This window comes from Colletes latitarsis, chromosome 2, assembly GCF_051014445.1.
Source record: "Colletes latitarsis isolate SP2378_abdomen chromosome 2, iyColLati1, whole genome shotgun sequence".
NCBI lineage: Eukaryota > Metazoa > Arthropoda > Insecta > Hymenoptera > Colletidae > Colletes > Colletes latitarsis.
Genome location: NC_135135.1, coordinates 19,683,745 through 19,697,289, shown reverse-complemented (window position 1 = coordinate 19,697,289; position 13,545 = coordinate 19,683,745). Strand labels below are relative to the sequence as shown.

At 36.5% G+C, this 13,545-nt stretch overlaps 1 protein-coding gene across 1 annotated transcript in view; it reads right to left on the bottom strand.

Annotated features, from left to right (window-relative positions):
- The window catches only part of Appl (amyloid-beta-like protein), a 62,231-nt gene that overhangs the window by 47,378 nt on the left and 1,308 nt on the right, over positions 1-13,545 (bottom strand). Inside the window, exon 2 of the mRNA XM_076780483.1 lies at positions 10,301-10,771. Within this exon, the coding sequence (XP_076636598.1) occupies positions 10,301-10,360 (60 nt within the window). The 5' untranslated portion in view covers positions 10,361-10,771. The remainder of the gene's footprint in view (positions 1-10,300; positions 10,772-13,545) is intronic.

The following is a 13,545-nucleotide window of genomic DNA, read 5'->3' as shown; positions in this document are numbered from 1 at the left end:
TTAGAACGATTTGAAATTTTTTAATTTCGTCGAAAAATTTCCCACCTTCTCGAATTTTTTTCTCCAAACTGGGTAGGATTTCTGGAGTATATCTATTCATAAAAAATGATTATAATCGACCCTTGCAATCGGAAATAATTTTTCCAAAACGATTTAAAATTTTTTAATTTAATTGTTAATAACTTTTTAACGAAGCCTCCATCAACAAATTGGTATTCTTGATTTTTGTCTTATTTTGGCCTCTAGAATCTTCCATTAAAATTTTTCCTAGGGGTGGCCGAACACCCTGTATGCGATCTGGTACTTCGTACAACACGAAATACGAAAAAAATTACAAACATAAAATCTTTCTTCATTGTGAAAAAATCAAAATTCCAATTTATCCATATTTTTTACATGGATGTGTAGTTTCTCTGTACAAATGTAGAAAAAAAAAACCATTAATATCCAACAAGAAAAATAAAAAAATGTGCTATTTTTTAACAATACTGTTTAAACAAATAAAAGTTTTGCAAATCTCTTTACACCATCAAGTTCGCCGTTTAAAAACATAAATTTCATCCATTTGAAGCACACCCCTATCTCTAATAGTTTCCGAGATATTCAACAAAGTATGTTTTGAACCCCCAACTTTGAGGGCTGATTTCAACCCCTTAAAGTGAATATTAGCAGCTACAGAAAAATACGTGTCTAATAGATTTATGAGAACTACATAATTGCGAAGTTTCATCAAAATTGGAGATTTACACCTCGGGATGGTCCCTTGTGAGTTACAAGTTTGATTTTTGTACGAAATCAAGTCTAATTACCAAACATTAACCCTTCGAGTTAACCCTCGGAGTCACTGTTCTCCAGCATGCACCAAGCGACGAAGATGATTGCGTACGTGTACACACACATCTTGAGTTTTACTACCCCGGGACCGATGGGACCATCGTTCCACGTGCAGTATTTTTTTTACACGGTCCTCTTTATTTTTTACTCGTCCTTTACTGCCCTCGACGCTCGAGCGACGCACCGATTCGCTAGACTGATTTCAGCTAGCGAGCAAGGCGGACAGAAAAGGGGGAAAGCATAACATAGCGTCTTCTTTACTTGTTTATAAGTGTTTTCGAGTGGCCGCATTCCTTTGCAACGTTCTGTCGAACGAAGACGTATACGAAACACGAAGGATCTCGAGTTTCAAGCGACCGTTAACGTTTGGATACGCACGTATGCGTGAGCTCGAGTTTCAAGCAAGAAAAAGTGTATCTGCATCGACGAAACGTTGGCGTGAGTCACAAATGATTCGGCACCGGCTGCGAGTGGTTCGGTAGAGAGGATCGATGCCCGGTTTAGTGAAAAATGACACAAGTATCGCGCAAAAATACCGTGTCTATAAATATTAGATTTCACGATCGTTGAGCGTATTTTTTTTTTTTACGAATCTGTGCTGTTTCGAAGTTGAAGTATACGAGCTCGCATCGATCTCGTTTATCAACAATTAAAAGTTTGCGTTTCTAGCCGGGATCGACGGCGATGTTTACAATTATTCGTGCGCGCGCTTGAAGCAACAGTGGCGACTGTACGAACTACGATTAAATTATGCTTTCCAACGCGAATTTCGTTTTGCAATATCCACTGTGTGGATCCTTCGGAAATTTCTCGTCCTGAATACCAATAACCTCGATCTACATAGGAACGCAACGCTTTTGGCAAAAATTTAGTGTTACGTGAAAATTAAAAACTTTTGTGGAAGGTATTAAAAAATATGTTCATTTATTTTTCCCCGGTCTATCGACATTTTGGCTCGAAAATAACGTTGCAAAACCCACTGGATGGATCCTTCGGAAATTTCTCGTCCTGAATACCAATAACCTCGATCTAAATAGGAACGCAACGCTTTTGGCAAAAATTTAGTGTTACGTGAAAATTAAAAACTTTTGTGGAAGGTATTAAAAAATATGTTCATTTATTTTTCCCCGGTCTATCGACATTTTGGCTCGAAAATAACGTTGCAAAACCCACTGGATGGATCCTTCGGAAATTTCTCGTCCTGAATACCAATAACCTCAATCTACGTAGGAACGCAACGCTTTTGGCAATAATTTAGTGTTACGTGAAAACTAAAAACTTTTGTGAAAGGTATTAAAAAATATGTTCATTCCATTTTTCCCCGGTCTATCGACATTTTGGCTCGAAAATAACGTTGCAAAACCCACTGGATGGATCCTTCGGAAATTTCTCGTCCTGAATACCAATAACCTCAATCTACGTAGGAACGCAACGCTTTTGGCAATAATTTAGTGTTACGTGAAAACTAAAAACTTTTGTGAAAGGTATTAAAAAATATGTTCATTCAATTTTTCCCCGGTCTATCGACATTTTGGCTCGAAAATAACGTTGCAGTACCCACTGGATGGATCCTTCGGAAATTTCTCGTCCTGAATACCAATAACCTCGATCTACATAGGAACGCAACGCTTTTGGCAAAAATTTAATGTTACGTGAAAACTAAGAACTTTTGTGGAAGGTATTAAAAAATATGTTCATTTATTTTTCCCCGGTCTACCGACATTTTGGCTCGAAAATAACGTATTCCGGTTGTTTAGCATGAAAAACCTTGATATACATATCGATTAATTCGAAACAGTGGGATTAGCATTTCGGTCGGCCTTTTTCGGGCTTTCGGCCGCCATGACGGCGATATCGATTTTATTAACGGATTTACGCGCGACTTAATGGAGGGAGGGCATAGTGAAACAGAATCGAGAAAAGACACGACGAAGGGCGGCGACCTAAAAGAATCTGCGTCGAAAATGAAAAACGCATTGAAACTCTTTCGTCCTCGTTTGCTCCGTGCTCCATTACCAGGGCATTTTCTCGTACGCCAGACATGGGGGACGAGAAGCCGCATTTAAGCGGCGGAATATCTCTTTTTATTCCGTGAAAACCGGGCTTTACGGTGAAAATGGGACCACGGAAAATGAGGAAACGTCAAAAAGCACGAGAAACCTTTGACTGGCACGTTTCAATCATGCGACACCACGCGGGCTTTAACAGAATCTGGGTAAAGATCGTAATTGCGCACGAGTAAAATACAAACACAATAATATTAACACTTCCGTGACCGTTGACGTCTTTCTTTCTCTTTTTTCCTTTGTTAAAATTGGAAACGATCGACGCTGTGCTACGTATCTTCTGTATCTAATCTTCTCTACAATAATAGTCTTTTTCCATCGTCTAATCGAACGATTATTTTTAATATTGTATCGTTTTTAAGTAAACAAAAATTGTTCCTATTGTACAATCTTGTGATTCGAAACGCTACTACTAATTTGTGATCTGTTTTATGCACAGAAACACAAGGTGAAAAATATACAATTCCAGCGGCGTCAATTATGATACTATTAAATACAAGAAAGAAAGCAGAGAAGGGTTAAGAAAAGGCACAGAAACTGACAATAAGTTGCTTACAGTGTACACTAAGGTAAAGGTTGATTATATTTTTCTGCCGTTACGAGTACGAATAATACTGTTTTTTATGGATTCGTAATGTAAAGAGTGACCTAAATTTAAATTCGTTAACTTAAACTAGCAACCAGCAGTCTCTATGTAACTGAAACAGCACGTAAATTAATAAGAGGCACCAAAATTAATTACATATAGCTCCGAAAAAATATTTAATAAACAAAACTATTTCGTTTACAATACAGAGTATAAATATTACATATTTATTGAAATCTTTTTCATGCAGGGTGTTCAGCCACCCCTGGGAAAAATTTTAATGGAAGATTCTTGAGGCCAAAATAAGACGAAAATCAAGAATACCAATTTGTTGATAGAGGCTTCGTTAAAAAGTTATTAACGTTTAAAGTTCCGTCTGTATTGCATTTATTTCTCGAAAATGCGCAAGATTTCGGGGGTATGTGTAATGACCAAAAATGATTGTAATTGACCCCTGTAACTAAATATAATTTTTTTAGTATGATTTGAAATTTTTTAATTTCGTCTAAAAATTTCAGTACCTTCTCGAATTTTTTTCTAGAAAGTGGCTAGGATTTCGGGGATATATCTATTCACCAAAAATGATTGAAATTAACCCCCGCAACCGAAAATAATTTTTCCAGAACGATTTGAAATTTTTTTTTCCCGTCGAGAAATTTCACACCTTCTCGAATTTTTTTCTAGAAAATGGCTAGGATTTCGGGGATATATCTATTCACCAAAAATGATTGAAATTGACCCCCGCAACCGAAAATAATTTTTCCAAAACGATTTGAAATTTTTTTTTCCCGTCGAAAAATTTCACACCTTCTCGAATTTTTTTCTCGAAAGTGGGTAGGATTTCGGAGGTATGTCATTTCACCAAAAATGATTAAAATTGACCCTCGCATCCGAAAATAATTTTTCTAGAACGATTTGAAATGTTTGAATTTAATTGTTAATAACTTTTTAACGAAGCCTCCATCGTCAAATTGGTATTCTTGATTTGCGTCTTATTTTGGCCTCTAGAATCCTCCATTAAAGTTTTTCCCATGTGTGGTCGAACAGAGTTGCGTTTAAACTATTCTGAAAGAAACCAAATATCGAAAAATGACATCTATTCATAAAATGGTAAATTAATCTGTCGCTGGAATTAATATCCTATCGATCCTGAAACAGCGATTCTAAAAATGACACCAGGAAAGGAACAAGTTGAGGAGGAAATAAATGTTACTGTCAAATGTCTGTCTGATATTAAACTACGTATATCGTGTGTCAAGCGTGACCGTACTCAGACTGCTTTAAAATTATTTTTATCTTTCCAAGCACTGATTTTTAGTTTGTGTATTTTACTTTAAATTTATACAAATTTCAAAATATTTCAAATACTAAGACCACGTTACACAATTTATCGTTGCAACGAATTGTATTGGCAAATAATTATTTATTACTGAAGTATGAATAACATTAATTAATTACTAATTAATAAAGGTCGTTATATGGAAAAGGCCGTATAACGAGATGACGAATGAATATGCAAATATCCTATTCCCAATTTGTACAATTTCCAAAATAGTTTATAACGATACATTTGTAATAAATATTTAGTAGTTCCTCCGCAAATCTGTCTATCTTAAGGTTTACGTCATTCGAGTCATTCGAACAGCGACGATTGTAAAATAATGTTCCGTACATTGTAAAAACTCGATAGAAACCGAGACACCGGTTAGACAATGGCACCGATAGAAAATTATGCCACTGACGACATCCACAAGCGCAAACAGATGTAAGATGAACGAGTTACAGGAATATATTAGCCAAGGAATAACAGAGCGCACACGTAATCCACTTATTTTCAAATTCGATTTATTTCTCCGTTCAAAAATTGAGTTTTTGGTCCACGAATTACGGGCCTCCAGAAAAAAGGATTATGCAACCCCATTTCTCGTTATCGCGTATCTATACGGAGAAATATTCACAAGAAGCGTTCGTAATTTTTTATTCGAACGCGTAAAACAGCGCGTCCCTCCCCGAAAAAAGGTCTTCCATTTTATATTTAATTTTCCCGCCTTATTTTTTTATATTTGCCAACTCAGGCAACGAGAAACATTAATCCACGCGATTGTTACGATTTCGCCCGTAACCTCACCTCCCGCGAGAAGTGTTCGTAATTTTCTATTCCGCGCGTAAAACAACGCGTCACTCCCCGAGAAAAAGTTTTCCATTTATTACGCGACTCCATTTCGCGGGCGATGGCGGGGCAACGGGCACCGTAAATTGAACTGTCACGCAGAATTAACGTTAACGAGAAAATCGTTCGCAAATCTGTTTTACGACTTACGTGTATTCGCAATCTCGTGCTTTGTCCGCGCTGCCGCGGAACGTTTCGCCTATGTTCGTTAGTGCGTGATAATTCGCGCACACACAAGGTTACTCCCCCGAGATAGACGCGCTTTGAAACGTTTTAAACGCGACCGCTTTCGTAAAGACCCGTGGCGCTCTGGTGTTTTCCCCCCCCAGAAAAGAAACCGTACGAGCCCGAAACTCTTGTTATACGGTAGACTAGCGAAAATACCAACGCCTTGCGAGATTTACGTATTACGTATTACGTTTATCGCGAACGTTCGCGCGAAAGGAACACGGAAAATCTAAGTAAAACTGGTAGCCAACGCCTGGCTTCGTCGCATTAGTTATTCCGTGCCATATTTTATTTTTTTTCTTCTCTTCTCTCCTTCTGGCCGTTGCAGGGCAAATCGTAAATTACGACTTCGCCGGCGAGGCGTTAATTAACCGGTTTTCGAAGTTGACACGCTGCAATACCTAATCTCTAGCCGGGAAAACTTCAATCGCGAGGTTCGTAAACAAAACAGAATGGCGGACAAGGCGCTGCAGACGCGACGGAGGTCGAACGACGAATGCTACGAAGCGTCTTTTAAAATAACGTTTCTCGGTGTCGGTTAAAATGCAATTGCAATTGATAATTATCTACCGACTATTGGCGATTAATTGTTAACTGCTAGTACACAATTGATCATCGACTACTAACACCAATTGACGATTACATTCTGTAATTGCAGAAATCAATTGCAAGCGGTAATTGGAATTGATCGATCATCATTGCAACTGATAATTTATCAATTACTTTGCAATTCAAACAAATGGAAATTACGATTATAGAATGTACGAATCCCGGAGATTTCTGGCAAAATTTTCACGGCATTTTGTTATTAATTTGTAGACAGAATATTCTTTTTCGGTTATTAAATTTTCGACCGTAATCTTCGATATTAAGCTTGGCTGATTATTTCTTTTTAGAATAAATCCCAGCGTGGAGAATATAAAGATGAATATTGAACTTACGTGTAATTACGACTAACAACCAATTAGGTTATGCAAAGAAGAAGTTTAAAATATTTTTTATAACAAATTTCAATTTGAACGCAGGTATGGGCACGATTATATTATTTAAAATAAAGAGCTAAAACGTAGACGCTATTCACGTTTAATTAAGAGTTCATCTGGTCGCGGAATTTTCTTTAATTTATTTAACACGGAACGTACCGGAGTTTTTCCATAAATTCGGAATTTAATTTCGTCCACTCTTTCATACATATTTGCATTCGGTAAACTTTGCTCGTAGCATAATGCTTCGTAATTCTGTTTCCCAATTCTGCGAAATCATACTCAATGGGATTCGTATCTGAAGATTCTAGAGGGATTGGTAGTATGTGCGCAGTATTAAAAGCCATTGTTTAATTATGTAGGGCGCGCGGTTTTGGTATCGTTTATTTTATATTAAAAATAAAAATTCGCGTTAAAACTCAATTTCTCGGCACTTTTCATCGAATTATGTATAGAAATGTTCCGAAGTAAACATATTTATACAAGGTGTTCAGCCACCCTTGGGAAAAATTTTAATGGCAGATTCTGGAGGCTAAAATAAGACGAAAATCAAGAATACCAATTTGTCGATGGAGGCTTCGTTAAAAAGTTATTAACAATTAAATTTAAAAATTTCAAATCGTTTTGGAAAAATTATTTTCGGTTGCAGGGGTCAATTACAATAATTTTTGGTCATTACACATACCCCCGAAATCCTATGCATTTTCAAGAAAAAAATTCGAGAAAGTGCCTAAATTTTTTGGCGAAATTAAAAAATTTCAAATCGTTCTGGGAAAATTATTTTCGGTTGCAAGAGTCGATTACAATCATTTTTGGTCATTACACATACCCCCGAAATTCAACGCGCTTTCAAGAAAAAAATTCGAGAAGGTGCCTAAATTTTTTGGCGAAATTAAAAAATTTCAAATCGTTCTGGGAAAATTATTTTCGGTTGCAAGAGTCGATTACAATCATTTTTGGTCATTACACATACCCCCGAAATTCAACGCGCTTTCCAGAAAAAAATTCGAGAAGGTGCCTAAATTTTTTGGCGAAATTAAAAAATTTCAAATCGTTTTGGAAAAATTATTTTCGTTTGCAGGGGTCAATAACAATCATTTTTGGTCATGAGTTATACCATCGAAATCCTACCCACTTTCTAGAAAAAAATTCGAGAATGTGTGAAATTTTTTGACGGAAAAAAAATTTTTCAAATCATTCTAAAAAAATATTTTTGGCTTTAGGGGTCAATTACAATAATTTTTGGTGAATAGACATAACCCCAAAATCCTGCGCATTTTCGAGAAAAAAATTCAGCATGGGTAGAACTTTAAATGTTAATAATTTTTTAACGAAGCCTCCATCAACAAATTGGTATTCTTGATTTTCGTCTTATTTTGGCCTCTAGTATATTTATATTATATTTAAATTCTAAAATCTTTCTTAATATTTCGTTTTCTCCTTTCTGAAAGTCTTTTCGAAGTTGCTAGAGAGGAAAAAAGACCACGTTGATATTTATTTCCTTTTTGGTAACCTAATTAGTCGTTAATATTAATTACTAATTAGTTGTCGATATTATTCTTTAGTTTCTTTTACAATTGGGTTTATTCTTAAACAGTTAACCGATCTAGCTTAATGGGAAATAAATTTAACTCTTTTCTAATTTATCTTTGTAAAAAAAGGTCTTTCAAATGATTTCTTTATATTTCTTTCTGTCGATCACGATTCCATTCGAGCGAAAAAGAATCTATTTACTCTAATCGAAGAATAAAATATTGATTTCTTTAAAATATTCAAGAACTACTAATGTGTCTTTATATTTAGAATTTAAAAAAAGCTTTCAGGACGCTTCGAATTGCATTTTGTAAAGGTGGAATTAATATTAAAGGGAGTATTTATCAAAGAAAATTTAAATGATAAGGTACGACCGGCATTAATTTTGGCGTTGCACATTCCGCGTATCGAAGCATCATTTTTTTTAATAAGTATGAATGGGTAAATCTTGCGTGGCCGGTTCTGATCCTTAAAATAGCAACTTGATCCTGTCTGTAGAGATTATTTAAAAACTTCCCTTCATAAAATTCATCTTTTATTAATAACAGACGCGGAGGGGCTGTGGATTTCCATTCTCTATTCCAGTCATATTGGATTTTCAGCTTCGTGAAAGAGGTCAGGTTGTTTTGGTATTAAAAGTTGATCTTAAGCTGTTGTTCTAAGATACACTATTTTCTTACCAACAATTAACTATTACCTATATCAAGATGGAACAATATATAAATGATCTAATTGCATCGAGCATATTTTAGTCTCTAATAAACGTTTCCACCATGTCCAATTCATTTAAATGAAAATACGCAATAAAACGTGTAAAATATCCAATAACGTCCCTCCAAGATTTCATACAGTATTAAGTATCTCAAAGAAATAAAATAATCCACACCTTCTTAAAATTAACATCTCTTCAATAATTTTCTTTAAGATCCCTCCCACTTTTTTGCTCGTGATATAACAGTCCAATTCATTTAAATGAAAATACGCAATAAAACGTGTAAAATATCCAATAACGTCCCTCCAAGATTTCATACAGTATTAAGTATCTCAAAGAAATAAAATAATCCACACCTTCTTAAAATTAACATCTCTCCAATAATTTTCTTTAAGATCCCTCCCACGTTTGCTCGTGATATAACAGTGCAACGACTGACGTTGGTACGACTGGAAGATGGCTTTTGAAATATTTTCGACCCGTGAAGCGATCGCGGCACAGCGCGGATCGGTCATCGGCCGAAAAAATGAATTTAACACGAACGACGTACAATATCTTCCAAAAAGGATCGTTTCGTACGGTTCCTTTCCACGATCTGCGCGTAATTTTCCGGCAAAAATTATCGACTGCGCAAAATACTTTCTGTTCGTCACTGTGTAACGTCAAGGCTCGATTAATGCCGCTCGGTCGCATGGAAAGAGCGTTGGAGTGCGGGTAGGCGGTGAATCGCGTAGTCCTCGACGTATGCAAACATTCGCGGAGAACGTAAGCACGGAGGAGCTTGGCGATCGTTACAGCCGCGCCGTATAACGCACTCCTAAATGAAACGCATCGATCGAGCCTCGTGAACCGTTTGACAGGTAGCACGGGGGGCCCCTTGATCGGCGTACGTTTAAAGAGAATTTCGCCAAGACGAGTCCGTACAACCGTGGACAGTACATCGATCGCGCGGTGCGCGTTGCGCGTGACATTTGCCGCTCGTTCGGTCGGGTAAGGGTAAAAAAAAAAAAAAAAAAAGAGAACAAAATAGGGGAAAAAAATTGACATCGAGATCGGTCGCGATGAAATTGTCCGGCGTTGATCGATTCCGCGGCGGTGTTCCTCGCGTTTCACGTCTTACGTCTCACGTCTCACCGTCGCGTCATTGTTTTTTTCTTATTCTACCGTGAAACGGAATCCGGCACTCACCTGGACCCGGCAGACCGTCAGGACGGCCACCAGCGCGGCCACCAGCATCCCCTTCATCATTCTTCTCTCCCTGGCCCCTTTAAATTCCCGCACGGTCGTCCTTTCCGGTTTCTCGTCGCAAGGTTTCGCGCCTCCCTTCCGTCTTCTACGTGGGTAACGACGACGCACTGATCGTAACAAACGCCAGAAACGTTGGCGGAACAATTTCCAGTACGAGAGACCACCACTCACCCGCCGTATACGAGAGCACAGCGTACTACTGTGACACTGCTGCTGGGTGGGTCGCTTTACGAGAAATCAAGATGGAGGTGAAGCGCGGCGCCGGTGCCGCTGAAACGATTCGACCAATCAAACGCTGTCACTAGATGACCGCGCCGGAGGGTGCGTTCACATGCGCGCAGTGGTCAGTCGATAACGTGGCGGGAATCTCGGGATTTCAAACGTCGCTGCACGTCGTTGGCTCTGGTAACGCTGCGAACAAACATATACCAGTAATTGCACGCGAATCAATAATGAAATACAGGCAAATTCGAATCAAAATTCTCCACGCTTTCGACGCGAAACTTCAAATATATTGATAACCGGGAAATATACGAACTTCTTGGTTTTCAGAGCTACATGTAACGTTTCATTATTCATGCAGAATTTTTAAATTCTCTTGGAGATTGATTAATATTAGAGTATTATTAACTCTGGGTAAAATTCGATAGAAACGTTTGGTATTGGTCACGCCCGAAACGTACGATTTAATAACCGTAGTAATGCCTGCACGGAACAACGAATTAAAATCAATAACTGAAATCTACACTTTGCGAATTCATTAATTCTCGCTTGAATTATTTGGAGGTACTAATAACTCGAAAATGTGGGATTAAATATAGACTCCCTTTCGGGCTTCGAAGCGATATTTAACGTTTTGGAATGTTGTCTTCGGGATAGATTTTTATGAAACTGTCTAAAATATGACAAAAATATATTTATTACATTTTGTTGGAATAAGATATTGATTTATTCTGAGGGTCGAAATATTTTGAAAATGACCACGAACCGTTAGTTGAAAGCATTAAACAGAAATAATAAATGGCTTTGTTGCGACTACATACAACGTTATTGATTTTTATACAACTAGCTTTATTTCAAATAATTTTAATGATGTAAAATGTTCGTAACAATACGTTTCGCGGGCGAACTGAAAAATACCTCGTAAATCTGTACAAAATGGAAAATTATTATTTTTTAAACAGATATACGACGGTATTATGATATAATTTAAAACATAAATTATAATTAAGCACAAAAAATCACTTTCTTATAATAAAAATAAAAATTCCAAATCGTAAATTATTTATTCGCCTATTAAAAATTCTAATATTTTCACGTTACGATCCACACGATTCACTTATTAAGGATCCCAGTATTTAATTCAATCGTGACGTTTGCATTATTATAAATTATGTCACATCGAATTTGCTTCGCGACAAGAATCATCAAATCATCATTATTCATTTTTAACATCGCGTACGGTGACGATTACGATCGAAAAAATTATACGGGACTACGGGTTGATACTAACCGAGTATCTGCGATGCATTTGGCATACAATATGTATTGATCGAATCAAGTATAATTATTATTTTGAAGGAATATGAGATCGGCAATACACGATTACGCGCAAAATTCAATTAAACGGTAAATTTGATCTATCCATCCATATTCCGATTGCCACGTGCATTGTTTCAAAGTATTCGACAACAGCAACCGAAACGAGGTTCTCTATCGAGTCTGGGTATAGAAACACTGGCGAATGCCAATCAATGATAGAGTTTGGCCGCGTCATCCGCCGCATACAATGCTTCGATTCTTTAAAAAAGAAAAAAAAACAGCGAAATTGACACCACCTACGAGCAAAAGTAGAAAAGAAAATACTATACCGTACATAATCCAGACAAATTGCGCTTGGTTAATAAATTTAAGTCTCCTTCTATACATCAACATTAATTACAAACTCGATAATGAATTAATACAGTCGGAGAAGAAATCAGTAAAAGTAACGAAGGTCTTAAATAAATAAACGATGCTTATTCGAATCGTATACAGGGTGTTCGGCCAACCCTGGGAAAAATTTTAATGGGAGATTCTAGAGGCCAAAATAAGACGAAAATCAAGAATACCAATTTGTTGATGGAGGCTTCGTTAAAAAGTTATTAACGTTTAAAGTTCCGCCCGTATTGAATTTTTTTCTCGAAAATGCGCAGCATTTTTTAGGTATGTCTATTCACCAAAAATGATTGTAATTGACCCTCGCAACTGAAAATAATTTTTTCAGAACGATTTGAAATTTTTTTTTTTTTGTTGAATTTAGGCACCTGTCAATTGTTCTTAAAAATTCGTTTTTGATTTGTAACAACTTTGTTTGACGCTGTACGGAAATGTTGTTTAATACTTTTTTGTAGGTACCCATCAGCTCTACTTCAGAAATAAGTTTCACTGAAATATGTTCACTATTGTAGGAGTTATGGCTGTTTGAAAATTGGACCATTTTTATGGGGTTTTTCTCATTTTACGGGGTCAAGGACCAACTTTTCGAATATTGTTAGAATTTCTACATATTCTTCACTAAAATACGCGGCGTTTGGCTTTTTGAACATTAAAATCGTCCAATCCATTCAGAAGTTATGGTGTTTTAAAGATTCGCATGAAAATTCGGGCAGACATTTCTGGCCAGAAATTATATTGAATCTATATCGAAACTGCGTAGGATTTCGGGCGTATATCTTTTGACTAAAAATGCTTGTAATGGGCCCCTGCGACTGAAAATAATTTTTACAAGACGATTTAAAATTCTTTTTTTTCACCCAAAACTTTCAACTACTACTCGAATTTTTTTCTCGAAAATGGGTAGGATTTCAGGGGTATGTCTATTCACCAAAAATGCTTATAATTGATCCCTATAACTAAATATAATTTTTGTTGTATGATTTGAAATTTTTTAATTTCGTCTAAAAATTTCAGTACCTACTCGAATTTTTTTCTCGAAAGTGGGTAGGATTTCAGGGGTATGTCTATTCACCAAAAATGCTTGCAATTGACCTCTATAACTAAATATAATTTTTGTTGTATGATTTGAAATTTTTTAATTCAATTTTTTAATAACTTTTTAACGATGCCTCAATCAACAAATTGATATTCTTAATTTTCATCTTATTTTGGACACTAGAGTCTCCCATTAAAATTTTTCCCAGAGG